Source organism: Microcaecilia unicolor, chromosome 1 (assembly GCF_901765095.1).
Source record: "Microcaecilia unicolor chromosome 1, aMicUni1.1, whole genome shotgun sequence".
NCBI classification, from domain to species: Eukaryota; Metazoa; Chordata; class Amphibia; order Gymnophiona; family Siphonopidae; genus Microcaecilia; species Microcaecilia unicolor.
Window position 1 is genome coordinate 759,044,035 of NC_044031.1, and position 18,930 is coordinate 759,062,964.

An 18,930-nucleotide genomic window follows, 5' to 3' on the forward strand; every position below is an offset into this window, starting at 1 on the left:
AGCCTGTAAGGTGCGATGAAAATGGCCTGCGGTAATGTGGACGCGTGTTTTGGGTGCACGCAGAATTATTTTTCAGCGCACCTAAAAAAAATGCCTTTTTTCTTTTTTTGCCGAAAACAGACTTGCTGCAAAATTAAAATTGCTGTTCTTCCATTTTGGGTCTGAGACCTTACCGCTAGCCATTGACCTAGTGGTAAAGAATCGAGGCGGTAATGACCTATGTGCACCAATGCCACTTGGCATGCGTCCGTTATGCGTGCCCGAAAATAAAAAATTTTCAGACGCGCGCATCGGACGCACACCAAAAATGTAATTACCGCAAGAGCCACGCAGTAGTCAGGCGATAATTCCATTTTGGCGCGCTTTGGGCGCGCGTAGACTCTTAAGCGACTTAGTAAAGGGCCCCTCAGAGTCACTTGATGAAACCATCCTAGTGAAAAAACGGCTCCTCTTGAGGGCAGCGTTACATTTTCTGGTTTTGTAGCTGCTTATGCAATTTGGTTTTCTTTTTCTAGGAGTGATGAAACAGTTAAGAGTAAGAAACTCCAATTTTTCACCACCAGGAGCAGAGCACGTACCAACCCAGAGACAGGTAGGAGCTGTTATGTTACTTCAGGTTATCTAGTCCGCTTCTACCTGAACAGTTCAGGGTGGATTACAACTAAAAGAGAGTCTGTTCAGAAAATCTGGAAATTCCAGTACTACTAAAAAGAAAAATGTTTTATTTACCGCGTTTTTTAAGGAATTCACTCAAGACGGTTACAGTAAAAATAAATTAAACACGAGCAGTAGACAATTACAGCAGTAAAAATATTCAAATATCAATACAAAGTATGGCATAACATATACTACTTACAATGTCAACACAATACGTACTAGAACATTTTAATTGACTGTAAAGGATATAAGCAAAGATGGAACCTATAGATAGGTAAGAGAGTAAGAGGAGTTAGAAAGTAAGGTGACTGATTTAAAGAAAGTTGCACATGAGGTCAGAGAGATGGTTTAATATTATCCCAGCTAGGGTAAAAGTAGATAACCATGTAAGTCTAAACATATTCATTGCAATATAACTATATCAAATTAGATGATGTAAGACTGAACCTCTGAAAAAGGAAAGTTTTCAAAATTGACCCATCATGTAGCTAGGTGATTGTCCATAGAGAATTTTTAAAACCATGATATTCAATTTACATAGTAACATAGTAGATGACGGCAGAAAAAGACCTGCATGGTCCATCCAGTCCGCCCAAGACAAACTCATATGTGTATACCTTACCTTGAATTTGTACCTGTCCTTTTCAGGGCACAGGCCATATAAGTCTGCCCAGCAGTATTTCCCGCCTCCCAACCACCAGTCCCGCCTCCCATCACCGGCTCTGGTACAGACCGTATAAGTCTGCCCTCCCCTATCCTCGCCTCCCAACCACCACCCCCTCTTCCCCCCAACTGCTCCGCCACCCAATTTCAGCTAAGCTTCTGAGGATCCATTCCTTCTGCACAGGATTCCTCTATGCATATCCCATGCATTTGAACTGAATAGGGGCTAGTATTGTAGCCAGTGCAGTCTCAGGTAATAACTTCTAACAGGCTCAAATTTTGATAGACCAAAGATTAGTCTAATTGCTGTGTTTTGCATTACCTGTATATGGTTAATTAATGCCTTAGAACAGTAGATCAAGATAAGATTACAATAATCAAATCAAGATAATATAAGGGATTGAACCAGTTCTTGAGAAGTAATCCTTGTAAAGTATTTCCTTACTGCCCTAAGCTTCCTAAGAATATAATACGTTTTCTTCATAACTTGGGAGACATACAGCTACCACACCTAGGATTTCAGAATGCAAGTCTAAAGAGAATGAGCTCCCTCCAGTCATAAAATTCTGCCTGTATCTCTCGTCAGTACTTGCTCCTATCCAAAGGAACTTTGTTTTCTCTTTATTGAATTTTAAGTGATGGGTTGTAATCCAAGATTCAGTTAGTACTACACACTCTCAAATTATTCCCAGTGATTTCTAGGTTCCTGGAGGCCACACTCCCAGTGGTCCCACAGTTCCCAGAAAACACTCACCCAATGTACAAACCACCAGGATTCTTTACCAGTCCAGACAAAGAGGCAATAAACTGAAAATTGTTTATTGTCTTAAAAATTGAACAGTGTAACATAAAAAAGTGCAATCAGCAAACAATAACAGGTAACTGAAATATGGATCAATTATAACACTAACTAAACATTTGTTTACTGTCTAAACAGTATCTAGGAAGATCAGGACATATAGCTGCTGACAAGTTATCAAATGTAACTATTTACAGGGCCTTAGCAATGAGATCCGTCTCTGTTTTCTCCCGGGCTAAGACTGGGGCACAAGCCAGTACACTCCAAATGAAAATGAATTCCTGGGCCAATTAGAGCTCAGGCAACAAGTTTGAAAGTATGCTGCAGACTGCCTTTCCAAAAGGCTTAAACAAAGAGAACATCCTAGGTTCTGCAGCAGCTTCAAAATATAAACATGTACCACCTGCTGACCAAACTAGAGAAATACACTTCAGGAAATACCCAATACATTTTACAGGCAATGGTACCCATGAGACGCAGATACCAATTTGTTTGAACTCCTAAACACCTAAATTTGCATGTTAAAAGTTTTTCTTTCATCATATAACTACTCTAGTGTCGAACCATTGAGAACATAGAGAAAAAAACATTCTGAGCATCAGGTGATATTTTTAGGGAGGATAAAAACTGTTGGAACGTTAGCAGCTTCTGATATACTGCTTGGTCTGTTGACAAGGCTTCATAATTACTTGGCAGGGTTTTCTCCGGTAGAATTCCCGTCCTTCCTGACAGATTCTTTGGAGGTCCTGTACCTAAATGACAATCTGCTGGATTCGGTGGTGCAGTCCATTTGTCAGCTGAAGAGTTTGACTGAGCTGTACCTGGGAAAGTAAGTAACTGAGCCTTTATCCAGTAAAAGCTTCTGAAACATACTGTAGACTCAGTTCAGCATGACCTTCTGCCATGGACAGCTGATCCAGTCCTGGTTTTCCCCTGTAGCACATACACATACTTGCAGGGCTCATTTCCCTAATCAAAATGGTAACTGCAAATCCATGGATGCTCTGGGGCAGAACAGAACCTGGATCACCTCGAGATTGGAAAGCATGCATGGGTGGGAGACAGGGGTGTAGCTAGGTGGGGGCATAGGGCCCCCACAGATTAAGCCCTGGCCCCCTCTACATTTGACCCCCCCCCCCCCAGCCGCCGACCCCTGTTGCCGACCCCTGCTGCTGCTGCCAGGTACCATTGCTGACGGGGGTCCCCAACCTCCGCCAGCTGAAGAGTCTTCTTCAGCGCCGGTCGACTCCGACGCCTTCGCTGATGATCTGTTTCTAACTCCTTACGTCCTGCATGCACGTCTTGCACAGAGCTACATACAGGGCGTGCACGCAGGACGTCAGGAGTTAGAAACAGATCATCAGCGAAGGTGCCGGAGTCGACCGGCGCTGAAGAAGACTCTTTGGCTAGCGGGGTTGGGGACCTCCGTCAGCAAAGGTACCTAGCGGCGACGGGGGAGGGGCGACAGCAGCGGCAGCGGGGGGTCGGCGGCTGGGGGAGGCGGGCTAAACAGTGCCTCCCCACCTCGGGCTCTGGACCCCCCTCCCGTCGAGGTCTGGCTCCGCCCCTGGTGGGAGATAGTGGACAAGCGCATCCGATGTTGTTCTCTAAATTTATTTTTATCAGCATACATATCAACAAAGTGCAGCCCAAAACCTGTCTGATCCTCTTTCTAGGTTTCTAAATTACTTCTCTCTTTTTAAACGTCATCGTAAATTTAAGGAGCCATTTCTAAGCATATTTGATAGGAAACTGCTGGGTCTTCCTTTTCCATAATACTCGGTTCTAAGCCTCACGTTTCCTGTACTATTCAGTTTTTGCTTAATGCAGTGTTTCTGAACCCTGTCGTGGCAGCATACCTAGGCAGTCTGGTTTTCAGGATACCCCTAGTGGGATATGGAGGCATCAGATTTCCAGGGTATGGAAATCAGTCTCGTGTATATTCACTGTGGCATTCCTGAAGCTTGTCTGGAAAAACCTGGCTTGTTAGTTAATGGTTCCAGAGATATTGCCGTTGATATATCCTCTAGGATTTTCATTAAAGTGTATATATCTGCTTCAAAATTGACCTGAGCACTTTCTGATGCATAATAATCCAGAAATCATCAATCACAGGTCAGAAAAAAGACTCCATTTAAATTATTAGCAAACTAAACATTTAGGACATTTCTGTTCTTAAGGTGTATCATGAGATAGCAGGACAAAGAATTTGTGCTAATCGTGGAGCAGCTAAAGAAATGAAGGGTAAATATTCAGCCGGGACAGCTTTATGCCTGGGTATTGAATGCCGAGGCATGTCTGGGCTCCAGCACTGAATATGCAAGCGTACGTGGCCAGTTAGATGCAGTGTTCAGGACTTCACCGGTTACAATGAACTGCATCAGTGGCGAAGCCAGATGGCCAATTTTGGGTGGGCCTGAGCCCAAAGTGGGTGGGCATGAAATTCGTCCCCCACTGCCCCCCCCCACCCCTCCGGTTTGTTCCACCCCTTCCTGCCCAAAATACCCAAATATTAAATACTTGAGCTGACAGGGATTCCCAGCACTCTTCCAAACCTCAGCCAACAGCACTTGCCTCAAACCGATGCTGTTGCCAGCAGGCTGGACATGCTCAGTGCTTTTGCATGTGCGAAAACTCCGCTCCATGGATAAATCCTTCTTATCTGTTCCCTTCTCCACTACTGCCAACTCCAGACTTGGCGCCTTCTGTCTCGCTGCACCCTACGCCTGGAATAAACTTCCTGAGCCCCTACGTCTTGCCCCATCCTTGGCCACCTTTAAATCTAGACTGAAAGCCCACCTCTTTAACATTGCTTTTGACTCATAACCACTCGCCTCCACCTACCCTCCTCTCCTCCTTCCTGTACACATTAATTGATTTGATTTGCTTACTTTATTTTTTGTCTATTAGATTGTAAGCTCTTTGAGCAGGGACTGTCTTTCTTCTATGTTTGTGCAGCGCTGCGTACGCCTTGTAGCGCTATAGAAATGCTAAATAGTAGTAGTAGTAATGTGCAGAAGGGCCGGTCTCAGCGTTGGCTCAAGGTAAGTGCTGCTGGCTGACATTTGGAAGAGCGCTGGCTGCCCAAGGAGAGAAAATCTTCAGCTGGCAAGGTTTGGGGAATCCCCACCAGCCACAGCAAGAGTGTCACAATTTTGGGTGGGCCCTGGCCCACCTGTGGCTACGCCACTGAACTGCATAAAGATGGGACTGTGTCTTATGAAGTCCTGTTCATGCGGTTGGTTATCTTAGTGCTGACTCCACACCTGGAATGCCCACAAAATAGCTGGTTTTGGCTTAGGCGTTACCTAGGCATTTTCACTGCCTGAATAGCCTCAAACAAGCGATAGAAATGATCAGGAGCCATTTCTGGGCATTTAAATCTCTTTGCATTTTGACCCCTACGAGAATAGCGCATCACAGGCTTTGAATGGTTTTTTTTTCCCAGTGCAAATGATATGGTTTTTAGTCAATAAATTTAGCTGAACCAAAAATTATCATGAAGCTAAACACACAATTTGACTTTTAAAGAGCCCCCCCCCCCCCCCCCCCCCCCGTAAATGAGTAATCCAGTTTTCAGGAATACATAGTCGCCTCGTTTTTGCCTCGTGACGGTCTTAATTTTATGCTCTGCACAGTCAGGCCCAAACAGGATAAAACTGTCTCCTTGTCATGTGGCAGAGGTTTCATCCTGGGAACCATCATTTGTGGCTATTCCTCTCTCTGTCCAGCTTGGATTTACAACAGAATGCCTCTCGTCAGTGCTGAGTGCAAGCTGAAATTCTCAGGGGCTGTGAACTTCCAGCTGGGCCTGGGAAGAGAATCTAGCTTTTTTTTTTTGTTTGTTTTCACCGCTGGGCTCTTACTAATTATTTCTACTACAGTGTTGACCCTAATTGTTCCCATGTGAATGATGGTTATATTATTACAAACCATCTCATGATATGAGAAAGAAAGGAATAAGCTTGCTTAGAGCAGCCAGTAAGAGTCTTGTCTTCTGCTCTAGTAATCCTGGTATCCGAGAGCTGCCTCCTGAACTTGGACAGCTAGTTGGTCTTTGGCAGTTGGATATCGATGAACTGAACATTAGTAATGTGCCTCCAGACATCAGAAAAGAGGGTAAGTCCACCTTCTGCACTTATCTATATTCATCTTTATTTATGTATGCATTACATTTGTATCCCGCGCTTTCCCGCTCATCGCAGGCTCAATGCGGCTTACATAGTAACAAGAGAATACAATCTGTAGTATCTGAATCAATAAAGGAGGTATGTGGTAGGACAAATGAACAAGGGTAAATGGGATAAAAGAGGTATGAGAGAGAGGATAGGGATAGGTAAGGAAGTGGAGCGATGAAGAGCATGGAGGGTAAGAAGATTGGTAGGAGGTAATTTCTGAGTCGTTGTTAATGATTAAATGAACCGGTAAATGGATGGGTTGCTTATGTTTGCTTACGGTAGGTCAAGTCGTTCGGGTAAATCTGTTTGAATAGATGGGTTTTCCATAGTTTCCTAAAGGGAAGGTATTCACTAGTTGATCGAATGTATCTGGGTAGAGCATTCCACAGTTGGGATCCCAGGTAGGGGAAGTTAGATGCATGATATGTTTTATACTTTAGTCCTTTGCAATTGGGAAGGTGCAGGTTAAGGTATGTCCGTGAAGATGGTGACCTGTTTCTGGATGGAAGATCTAATAGATTGACCATGTAACTTGGTGATGCTCCATGGATGATCTTGTGTGTTAGTGTGATGGCCTTAAAGTTGACTCGTTCTCTAATAGGGAGCCAATGAAGTTTCAAACGGAGGGGCCGGGCGGTAACTCCAATTTGCCGTGCGTAGGCGCCTACATGGCTTACTAAAAGGACCCCTAGATGTTGAAAGCTTTCTGCACATTTCTTGATTGTGTGAATTGCAATTATTATTTTGGTGTGATTCGGTAAAAAAATGAGTTGTTATATTTCTTACTTTGCTTTTGATCAGAGATGTACTCTGAAAGATTCAGTATTGACCTGGCTTTTTAAAAAGCTTTATTCTTAAATGTTCTTAATTCTGTTGTGATTGTAATACTGAGATGCTAGATTCTCCACAGATGTGAAATCTGTATTCTTTTGTAAACCCCATAGAACTTTTAGTTAAGATGGTATGTAAATAACTGGTTATTAATAATAATAATAGTTATTATGTTGATGCTCCATACTTTGTATTGGGCTCATTGCTTTTTGATCGAATCAGGTTCTGGGACAGTGCTGGCCTACCTCCGGGCTCAGCTTCGGCGAGCAGAAAGGTGCAAGCTGGTGAAGATGATGATTGTAGGACCTCCACGGCAAGGAAAATCCACCCTGAGTGAAATCCTGCAGACCGGCCGAGCGTCTCAACTAATGCACAATGGGAGCACCATCACAACCACCAACTGGGAGCTCCAGAGACCCCCTGGATCCACAGCAAAGGTGAAGTATGCTTAGGATTACTGGGCACTCAACCCTGAATACTTGGCATTATTAAATACAGCAGTCCAAAGCTGGGAAATTCATTGGTGCCGTAGACAACTATTCGAACAACCTTCTTCGGATTTGGTAGATGTCAGTGGCATAGCCAGGATTGATTTTTGTGGGGCCCGAGGTTATGGGTTGGCATCATAAAATGCAGGTACTTGACCTCACCTACAGTTCTCCTCTCACTGCCACCATGAGGGGTCCATGGCCTACTCAATCCACCCATGTCTATGCCCCTGGCTCAGATCACTTGTCTAGGATCATATTTCGTTAGGGCCTATTTATGATGTTGGCTTTGAAGATTACTAGGACAAAACCAGCTATGCACAGTTTCAACCTGTTCCTTGTTACAGGTAGATTTGCTGTTCACGCATACTTTGTAATATCCAGAGGTATGCAGGTAAATGAAAAGTCCTCCAGACACCACATCCTGCTCCCCAAAAAGCCTTTTCCAAATACAATTAAAATGCAATTTGTAGATGGCCGTTTGTTTTCTTTTACAAAGCCACTTCCGATTGTCGGTTCGGAAAATAAGAGGAAGCCCATTCAATTCCTATGGGCTTCTTGTCATTTACCGCACGGGACTCGCTAGCTCGGCTTTGTAAAAGAAGTCACAAATGGCAATAACTGAGATTCAGTAAGTTTGAGGGAGTTGGAAGAGAGTGGCTTAGGCTACAACCCAACAGATGCTGGTTTATTGAAAGAATTACATTTTTTTTTACACATACAACAAAACCATACACTTCCAAATCACTTGAAAACAATTAACGAAATAACGAGCTTTCGTAAATCGCTGAAAACCTATCTCTTCACCGAAGCTTACCATGAGAATCCATAACTAACCACAACACTTCACCACTCCTCCCTTACTATAACTGCCTTCTTTCCACAATTGCTTGATTAGATCGACTTGCTAGCCTTGTTACTCTTAATATATTTGTAACTCCAATTGTATCTCTTTACCCTGAAATGGCTTCGCCATAACAGGTCTTTGTAAGCAACATTGAGCCTGCAAATAGGTGGGAAAATGTGGGACACAAGTGCAATAAATATAATATATAAAGAATCATTTGCAGTGGACAAATTCAAAATACAGCAAATAAATCTCTAAAGTCTCCAATACACATGCTAACACCCATAATGCTAACCCCCATAAATTAGAGTAGTGAAAACCGAAAAATATAACGGAAAAAAGGAGAAAAAATTCCCCTCCAAAACCAAAGCCTGACCAAACGGTTTATCGTTTATTAATTTTAATATACCGCCCTTTTTCAGATATAAGTCAAAGGGGTTCACAATAAAATAATACAATTAAAACTGAAATAAAAGCAGAACTCTGTAGTATGATAGGGACGGTAAGAAATAGATAAAATACATATTCATTCATTCATTCATTCAAGAACTGGAGTCTCGCCACCGAGTGCCGCAATGAATCTCATTCCAGAATAACCTTAAGGACCTGTAAAAGCTACATCAAACAAATAAGTCTAACTCGACACAAATGTATTATAAGAATGTTCCAAAGACAGATGCTTAGGCAAAGAATTTCACAAAGCTTAGCAAGAAAATAACATGCAGAACGTCGGGGTAGAAGCCCAATTGACCTGTGAAGCGTGTGGAATAACAAGTCTGTTGTCATGTAGCAACTGAAGAGCACGTGTGGTTATAGAATGCTGCTTTGAGAACAGTTGTGGGTTTATCTAGATTTTCACATGCGACATCTGCTCTTAAGCAGCTGTACTGGCTTCCAGTGGCACAAAGGATTCATTTTAAGGTGCTGACAATTGTTCATCGGGCGTTGTTTACTTCTGTTTTATCTGAAGCATGCACTGCAGGTGTTCCATCCCAGACCTCTGTTACGATCAGAATTTACAATTGTGCTATTCTGATACAAGAGCTTTGGCTTTGATGTCAACTGGAATTTCCTTGTGGAGCTGTCTGGCCAGCTTCGTTGATGCTCTGACCAGGGGCGTAGCCAGAGCCCGAGGTGAGGGGGCACATTTCAGCCCCCCCTGGCACCGCCGTCCCCCCTGCCACCGCCAACTTTGACGACCCCTGCTGACGACCCTTTCGACCCCCCCCCCTCCCGCCGCCAACCCGCCTTCGCCGTGGGCTACCTTTGCTGGCGGGGAACCCCAATCTCCGCCAGCCGAGGAAGTCCTCTTCTTCCTCCAAAGGCTTTGTTCTGTTTCTGATGTCCTGCACATTGTACGTGCCGGACATCAGACTCACAGAAACAGAACGAAGCCTTGCAGATCAGCCATCAACGGACGTCAGACTCACAGAAACAGAACGAAGCCTAACCACTCGGCCACAACTGTACTTACTTGGATGTCCCTCCCTTACTTCCAGGTCTCTGAGCTGAGTAAAGCACGGCCAAAAAGGACATTTTTATTATTGCGGGGGGGGGGGGGGGGGGGGGGGGGAGGCCGCCCAAAAGGACGTGTTTTTTTTAAGCGAAGCTTTATTAAAAAAAAAAAAAAAACAAACAGGCTCCGATGCTGCAGGCTCTTTTTTGGACATTCAACCCCGCAATAATAAAAACATCCTTTTTGGCTGTGCTTCACTCAGCTAAGAGACCTGGAAGTCTATGAGCTAAATGCGCTGTGATTGGCCGTGCTTCACTCAGCTCAGAGACCCTGAGCCAATCACAGCATGTTTAGCTTAGCTAAACACACTGTGATTGGCTCAGAGACTTCCAGGTCTCTTAGCTGAGTGAAGCACAGCCAAAAATGGATGTTTTTATTATTGCGGGGTTGAATGTCCATAAAAGAGCCTGCAGCATCGGAGCCTGTTTGATTTTTTTTTTTTTAATAAAGCTTCGCTTAAAAAAAAAACACGTCCATTTTGGGCGCCCCCCCCCCCCCCCCCAATCAGGGTTGCCAGATGGGCGGTTTTCCCGCCCAATTGGGCGGTTTTCCGCAACCCGCCGTGGGAAACTTTTGCCTGTGGCGGGTTGCGGTTTTTTGGGCTTGTTTTTTTTTTTTCGCACGGGTTTTGGGCAGTTTTTTGGCCGGCGGGGGGTGGGGCTAACGGCGACAGAGGCGGGGTTTGGTGACGTATTGGGCGGGGCGGGGCTGATGGCGGCGGGGCAGGGGTGATGACAAGGGGTGGGGCTGATGGCGGGGCGGGGTGATGACGGAAGGGGCGGGGTTGATGATGGCGGGGGTGGGGGTGATGACGTCGGGGGTGGGGTGTGTGCGGTTTTTGGGTGGGAATTTTTTTTTTTTATATGGCAACACTGCCCCCAATAATAAAAACGTCCTTTTTGGCCGTGCTTCACTCAGCTGAGAGACCTGGAAGTAAGGGAGGGACATCCAAGTAAGTACAGTTGTGGCTGAGTGGTTAGAGCAGGGGTCTTGTAATCCAGAGGTGGTGGGTTCAAATCCCACTAATAGTTTTGTTAAAAAAAAAGGACGAGCACTTGGATTTTTTTTCCACTTTTTTAAGTTGTATGAAGTCTTTATTGAACATTTATCAATAAAGTGACGAGCCGTCCATGACGAGCACTTGGCCGTTTTAGCTTCCCCCCCCCCCCCCCCCCCCCCAATTTTTTTTTTAACATTTTAATAATTTTTTCAATCCCCGTTAGGTTTTCCAGCGTTAAGGCAATCTGAAAAGGTTAGTGCATCTCATTACAATAGGGTTTCTACACAATTTGCTCATCTGCATTCCGTTTTCGTTTTTCGGAAAAAAGTGTTTAGTGCATGCCAGGGTTTACTACTTGCTCATTAATGGCTTGTTAAGGGCTCGGTAAGTTTAGTGCATCTGGCCCTGAGCCTCTTACAGGTTCCTGCTGCCCACCATCATACATACTGAGAGAGAGCCAATGCAGCAGAGCAGAAAAGAGGCCTCAGCCATGGGATTTCCTCCAGCCCACTTCTGTATATCAAGTTCATGCTGATTTTAAAGGCCTGTCAAATGTGCATAAACAGTGAGTAAGGAAAAGACAATAAAAGTCAGCTGGTAGACTGTGTGAAATGTGGGGCTGGGGAACAGCAATCTGCCTTGTGCTGGATAGAGGCTGGTATGGACTTCCTGCATCCAGTCCATCATTCCAGGCTTCCTGCTGGCAAGTGGAAACAAGCTTGTAAATTGCTCTTTGGATTTCCTGGAGCAAGCTTGAATTCCCAGCCACCTTTCTCGTGCAGTAAATCCTGCCAAAGCTGTTGTGATGCTCAGGGCTCAATGTGGTTTGCTTTCTTTGTATCTCATTGTTAACCGCTTTGTTTTGTGTCAGTAGGTCGATTCGGTGGTGTTTAATATTTGGGACATTGGGGGCCCAGCGAGCATGTCTGCCGTTGGCCAGTGTTTTTTCACAGACAAAGCTTTGTATGTGGTGGTGTGGAACCTGGCACTTGGAGAAGAGGCTGTAGCCAATCTGCAATTCTGGCTGCTAAATATTGAGGTAAGTTGTAGCCACGTTTCTGCTGGAAGCTTTCAAATTCATCTGGGCAAGTCACTTAACCCTTCATTGCCCCTGGTACAAAATAAGTACCTGAATATATGTAAACCACTTTGAATGTAGTTGCAAAAACCTCAGAAAGGTGGAATATCAAGTCCCTATTGGAGATTCTAGATGGAATGTTGCTACTATTGAGATTCTGTTGCTGCTATTTGAGATTCTACATGGAATGTTAATGTTGCTATTCCACTAGCAGCATTCCATGTAGAAGCCTGCCCTTGCAGATCAGCAACGCGGCCACGCAGGCTTCTGTCACATGGTGGGAGGGGCAGCATCCCAAGATTGTGGTCACTCAAGATAGCTCTAGACAAAAACCATTTCCTTCAAGAGAAGCCCACACAGTACATATTGACAAATGCAGATATTCAATTATTAGGTTTCATTCTACAATATGTAGGAATTTCTGTTGCTAGATTTTCCCTTCCTTAGATGGTGATTAGATAAGGCATATCTGAACAACTCAGAAGGCAGAAGGAATGATGATAAACCCCTTGGCATAGCAGATTAGTTTTCAGACTGATAAATTGTATTAGTTCATTATAATTGGCCTTCCTCTGAATCTACTCAACCCACCGGATCTCTAGCCCCCCCCCCCCCCCCCCCGAACCTGTGTCGGGAAGACTGGAGGTCCGCTGGACCTCCAGCCCCATATTGCTGGGGGGAGGGGGGTTGAGTCAGGGTTCCTGCCAGGGCTGCTGCATTGGGGGGAATAGGGGCCAGCTAGCATGTAAAGGCATACTGGACAGGGCTCACCATTCCTCCCCAATGGTCTGCAAACCCTAATGCCAGCTCCGAGCTGGCATAGGGTTTGCCGCAGCCAGCGAGCCAATCTTTGACGCGCTGGTCGCTGATCATTGGGGATGAATAGGTTTAGCATACATTTGCATGCTACTTACGCTGAGAGCCCTCATTTTAGATTCTTTTGTTCCAAGATCTCTGTAGATTATTTATAGAAACCAAGACTTATTTTTAAATACTTCAGTTAAAATTACAGCCGTTTATTCCAGTGGTGGATTATTCGCCAACCTTCTCAATTGAAATTCAAACATTGGAGAAACAGGCAGTGGCGTACCAAGGTGGGGGCGGTCCGCCCCGGGTGCACGCCCATGGGGGGATGTCGCGCGCCTGTCTGCTCCGCTCGTTCCGTGCTCCCTCTGCCCCGGAACAGGTTGTTCCGTGGCAGAGGGAGCATGGAACGAGCGAAGCCGACAGGCGCGCGGCACCCCCCCCCCCCCCCCCCCCCCGAGCAGGTAAAAATGCACCCGGGGGGGGAGGGGGTGTCCTTTCGCCGGTGGTGGTGGGGTCGCGCTGCACCCGGGGGGGGGGGGGCGCATTGGCGATCCGCCCCGGGTGTCAGCCACCCTAGGAACGCCACTGGAAACAGGACATAGCAGCTGATACAGGCCAAAAGGCCTATCTGGTTGCCCATTTTCTTTTATGTTTAAATCTTTTTTATTGAAACTTGATAGCATAAATGAGTAAATACAATTCTCCAAAAAGGAACACGGTTACATAATGTCATCAAAGGAACTCATACAAGTATATATACTAACAGTTATATTATTTTATGGTTTAACGTTATAGTGATGACACAGCAAAATATGCAGCCTTTGTAATGGGTACGCAAATAAGTCTAAAGAACCATACAATTGTGATGTCCACAGTAATGCCCATTATCATCCGATTTCCCCCCCCCCTTTGTTTCAACCCCCCCCCCTCCCTCCCTCCCATCCCTCCCATACAATCTTCATTCTAATAATATTTCCCACTGTTCATGAAGTAAACAAACAGCATTTATAGCAGGCAAATCATAGCCCGAACATTCTGCAAACAGGCCCCAAATGATTATTTTCCATCAAAATGTACCTGCCCGCCTTACAGCTGGCTGATGAGAATTGCGCTGTAGAAGTAATATACCCCTATTACCCACCCTCCCCCCCCCCCCCCCTGAAGTAGCACAGAGAGGAAAAAAAAAAAAAATCAAAGACGATTCAAAATGAAGCTGCGTGCTTTGGGCGATAACGATTGTATGTAGAGTTCCCATACCCCCAAAAATGCTTTCCGTCTCCTCGGGGAGGATCCCACCACCCTGCGCTCCTGTAAGAGCAACTCATGCAGGCGATTCCTCCAATGCCAAAAGTCCGGTGGCTCCATCTGCATCCACCCAGACAGGATAAGCTTCTTCCCTATAATACCCGCTTTGCGAAAAAACTGTCGGACCCCTCTAGGATGTTGCGTAAATACTTCATATCTGTCCAGTAGAAACCCCTGTGGAGAGGGATGGACACTACCATGCACCACTGTCTCCAAGTAAGTTATAATTAGTCCCCAAAATGCTTTTATTTTTGGACATTCCCAGAAGGAGTGAAACCATGTGCTCTCTTGTAGCCCACACTTTGAGCATAGTGGATCTGGGACTCCTCCAAAGCGAAACACCTGAAGCTTCGTCATGTATGCCCTATGTAAGATTCGATATTGGCATTCCCGCAATGTGGCACTACCTGACAGGGAGGGTATCCTAGCTGTCAATTTCTGAAAATCCAAGGTCAAATTAGGTCTCTGGAGGTCGAAAGCCCAACGCTGCTGTGTGTGTCCTGTATCCTTCCTACCACTATGTTCCCCCAGAACCTTCTGCAAACCCGAAACCGAAAGACGTTCCCCCGGAACTGCCCTAAAGAATTCCCTAAGGCGACTCCCATGCCTACCTTTGCCCATTTTCTTTTATTGTATGATATGTCAGATTGTTCTTCATGTTCAGCTCTTTCTCTCCCCCCCCCCCCCCCCCATTAAGGATATTCTGTTCTTATCCTAGACTTTGCACCTCACTTCACCCCATTCAAGGGTCCTCTGTATTATTCCAAGCCTAACCCCCCCTCCCCCCCACACACACACACCCACCTCACCTTCCTTCAATTAAAGAATCACCTATTCTTATTCCAGAGCACCTTAATTCTGATCTGTTTTGGCTTCCATAGTATTATCTGGGAGGATATCCCACGCATCCATCACCCTTTCCATAGAGAAAGATTTCATTTTGCGTTCTGATACCATGAGGCCAAAATTTACCACCACCAAGTCTGGTGGAACAGACTTTGCCACCCCTGGGGAGAGGCAGAAACAGACGGCACCTCTTAATAGCTATTTTCATTTCCGAGACTTGGCTTTTTTTTTGTTTGTTTGTTCTTTGGACCAGCAGGACTTAGGAGAGGCAGGAGGATGAGGAAGGGTTGACCCTAACTATCATAGGAGTGCACTAGCCATCTATAGAGTAGCACTTAATATGGGCAAAAAAACTGCGTTAAATAGAAGTACATTAGACATAATTTGCAGGTACTTTTGTCTGTGTGGCAATGGTGCAAAACCAGGCTCAGATTAGGGATACAACATGGCATAAATAGCCCATTTCTTCTGTTCTAGGCCAAGGCTCCCAACGCTGCTGTGTTAGTCATAGGGACACACCTGGACCTCATCGAAACTAAATTTCGTCTGGAACGGATCGCCACCTTAAGGGCTTATGTGCTGGCTCTTTGTCGGTCTCCATCTGGATCGAGGGCGACAGGCTTTCCAGATATCACCTTCAAACACCTACAGTAAGCCTCCACACCCACCCTCTTCCTCCTCACCACTATGTTCGTTCGGTGCTTTTTCAAAAATCTTGACATTCCACATTAAAGAGCAATTTTCAAATGTCATATTATTTGGGTAAATTGATTGTCTGAAAATTAGCCTCTTTTCCCACAGGTCAGCAGCACTCCTGCTATTTAGCAGTAGGAAAGGTAGACAGGTGTGACGACGGGGTTGCATCAGTGCATCGTTTTGCATTTTTCAAAATTTCACAGGTTATTTTGAAGGGGAAACTACATGCACGGTTCTGCAGGTACTTTTTCCCTGCACATTTTCAAAGGGGAAAGTATGCTTACACTTCTCCTTTGAGAAGTACACACTGTTTTGGAAATTGCTTCCTTGATGTAAGAACGTCATGGTTTCTGTGTTTGCAGTGTGTTCCTTCCGACAAATATTCTGTCTGCAGTCTTGCTTGCTAGCTGTTGGTTGCTACAGTGAATCCTGAAAATAATTTTATCCCTTTCTGAATTTAGGCTGTTTGCCTAGACAACTGGTGCTTGTCCACACCCCCACCCCCCCCCCCCACACACACACACTTGCTCCAAAGAGTGCACAGTTTCTGTTGGTTGTGCTAAAACCGTTGCAGTCTGCATTCTGAATTTAAGATTTGCTAATTCACTTAGTGCTCTCCCCTTCTGCCCTCACAGAGAGCTGTCCTGTAAGACCCTGGAAGGCCTTGACGGACTGCGCCAATTGATTTTCAACACCGCGTGCAGCTTGAAAGACTTTGGCAGCACCATCGGCTCACAGAGACTCGTTGGGCGATTGGTGGGTGAATTTCAGAGTGTCTTCCTAGGAGATCTTCATATGTCTGTAACCTCCATTGTCCATCACAAGATAAATCCCACAGTAACCCACCCAACTCAATGTAGTGAACGTCATCAAAGGTCTCCCTCAGTGAGCAATAAAAATCCTTTTTATGCAGCCAGTAATATGCAGAGCCATAAAATCTGATGTTTCAATCTGAATTTTCTTTGCCAACCTTGGTTTTGAGTTGTACAAGTCTTAAAAATGATCTGCAGCGGTCGAAATATTGAGCTGACAGAGCTGAGCAAGCTTGTTAAGCTTTCCTAAAGGTAACGCAACCTTTTGTAGAGTTTTGCTGACCAATCAAGGCTAAGTCCTCTAACACGTCTTGTGATCTGATTTGCCCTGTAGATCCCAAGAAGCTACCTGAAGCTGCAGGAGGCTATCCTGGCAGAGCAGCAAAGACGAGACCAGGTGGATGAGGTGCAATATCTAACAGACAAACAGATTGAGAAAATTCTAGAGCACAGTCCAGAAAATGACATACGGGACTATGAAGACTTGCAAGCTGGTAGATCAGACAGTTTCTTACAGACTTCATTTTTATTATTTTTCCTATAATTGTAAAATAACAAATGGAGAAAGTTTTAGAGAATGTTTAAATTAGTGGAAGGTTGGTTATTGATTAAGCACGACAAGTTAAAATGAAATACCTTTTAGGGTAATGTGTTAGATGTTCAATAATCTCTCTTCTTGTTGGGTAACAGTAGTGTATTACCTATGCAAACACACATATAAGTACATAAGTATTTCCACACTGGGAAAGACCAAAGGTCCATCAAGCCCAGCATCCTGTTTCCAACAGTGGCCAATCCAGGTCACAAGTACCCAATAGTAGCAACATTCCACGTAGAACCCCAAAGAATAGCAAGATTCTAGAATTCTAAAGACTAACAAGATTCCATGCAGAATTTCAAAGTGTAGCAACATTCCATGTGGAACCCCAAAGAGTAGCAAGATTCCATTCAGAATCCCAAGCACATAAGTACATAAGTGTTGCCACACTGGGACAGACCAAAGGTCCATCAAGCCCAGCATCCTGTTTCCAACAGTGGCCAATCCAGGTCACAAGTACCCAATAGTAGCAACATTCCAAGTAGAACCCCAAAGAATAGCAAGATTCTAGAATTCTAAAGAATAACAAGGTTCCAGGCAGAATTTCAAAGTGTAGCAACATTCCATGTGGAACCCCAAAGAGTAGCAAGATTCCATTCAGAATCCCAAGCACATAAGTACATAAGTGTTGCCACACTGGGACAGACCAAAGGTCCATCAAGCCCAGCATCCTGTTTCCAACAGTGGCCAAGCCAGGTCACAAGTACCTGGCAGAAACCCAAACAGTAGCAACATTCCATGTAGAACCCCAATGAGTAACAAGATTCTAGAATTCTAAAGAATAACAAGGTTCCATGCAGAATTTCAAAGTGTAGCAACATTCCATGTAGAACCCCAAAGAGTAACAAGATTCCATTCAGAATTCCAAGTACATAAGTGTTGCCACACTGGGACAGACCAAAGGTCCATCAAGCCCAGCATCCTGTTTCCAACAGTGGCCAAGCCAGGTCACAAGTACCTGGCAAGATACCGAAAAAGTTCAACACATTTTATGCTGCTTATCCCAGAAATAAGCAGTGGATTTTCCCCATCAGTTTACTAATGGTCTATGGACTTTTCCTTTAGGAAGCCGTCCAAACCTTTTTTAAACTCCGCTAAGCTAACCGCCTTTACCACATTCTCTGGCAACGAATTCCATTTACACGTTCCACAGGATATTGTTCAGCTGTGGTTGTTGCAGTGTGTACTCTTATGCCAGATTCCTCAGCTTAATTCGACAACAGTGCAAGCTGTGTAATTATTTAGATATGGGTTGAACAAATTGTGGGCTGTATGGTTTTGCGAAGAAAACAATGTCCTTGTGATTGACTAAAGTAGCTCTCCACCAAGTAGAAGGTGGGTCCAGGGTTCCCTCTGGGGAAATGCCAGCCCTTAGGGGTATATGCTACTATACAGCCTTTATAGATGCTGTTTGGGCCGTGATTTGGCGGCTTGGAGTGCAAAATTTGCTCCATGTCCCTTCAGTGGCAGAATTCAACCCCTGCTGTGTACATGAAGAAACCACAGCCTAGGATACCACATCAGAAGTGCCCCTTTGGCAATCAAGAGAAGGACAGGCTTAACGACCACTCAAGACTTTCAACTTATCCAACGCTGTAACATGTCAAGAGTAGCTTTCTCATAGACACATGCAAGGGAGTTCCCAGGCACATGACCTAAGAATCCTAACATGTATTTTTAGGACCTTGAATCTTTGAAAGGCTTGCAATGCTTTGCTCCCGTAATTGGTTGCCGACGTTGGTTAAGATGGCGTTTGAGAATGTTATCGGTTTGTCCCACCTGCGCTGATAAGACGGTGGCATAACATTG

General features: G+C 44.9%; 1 protein-coding gene across 1 annotated transcript in view; it reads left to right on the plus strand.

Annotated features, from left to right (window-relative positions):
* The window catches only part of LRRK1 (leucine rich repeat kinase 1), a 246,932-nt gene that overhangs the window by 139,187 nt on the left and 88,815 nt on the right, over window positions 1-18,930 (plus strand). The window contains exons 12-19 of the mRNA XM_030189745.1: window positions 516-592; window positions 2,816-2,948; window positions 6,126-6,238; window positions 7,351-7,565; window positions 11,854-12,018; window positions 15,493-15,665; window positions 16,347-16,467; window positions 16,858-17,017. Coding sequence (XP_030045605.1) covers window positions 516-592; window positions 2,816-2,948; window positions 6,126-6,238; window positions 7,351-7,565; window positions 11,854-12,018; window positions 15,493-15,665; window positions 16,347-16,467; window positions 16,858-17,017 — 1,157 coding nt within the window. The remainder of the gene's footprint in view (window positions 1-515; window positions 593-2,815; window positions 2,949-6,125; window positions 6,239-7,350; window positions 7,566-11,853; window positions 12,019-15,492; window positions 15,666-16,346; window positions 16,468-16,857; window positions 17,018-18,930) is intronic.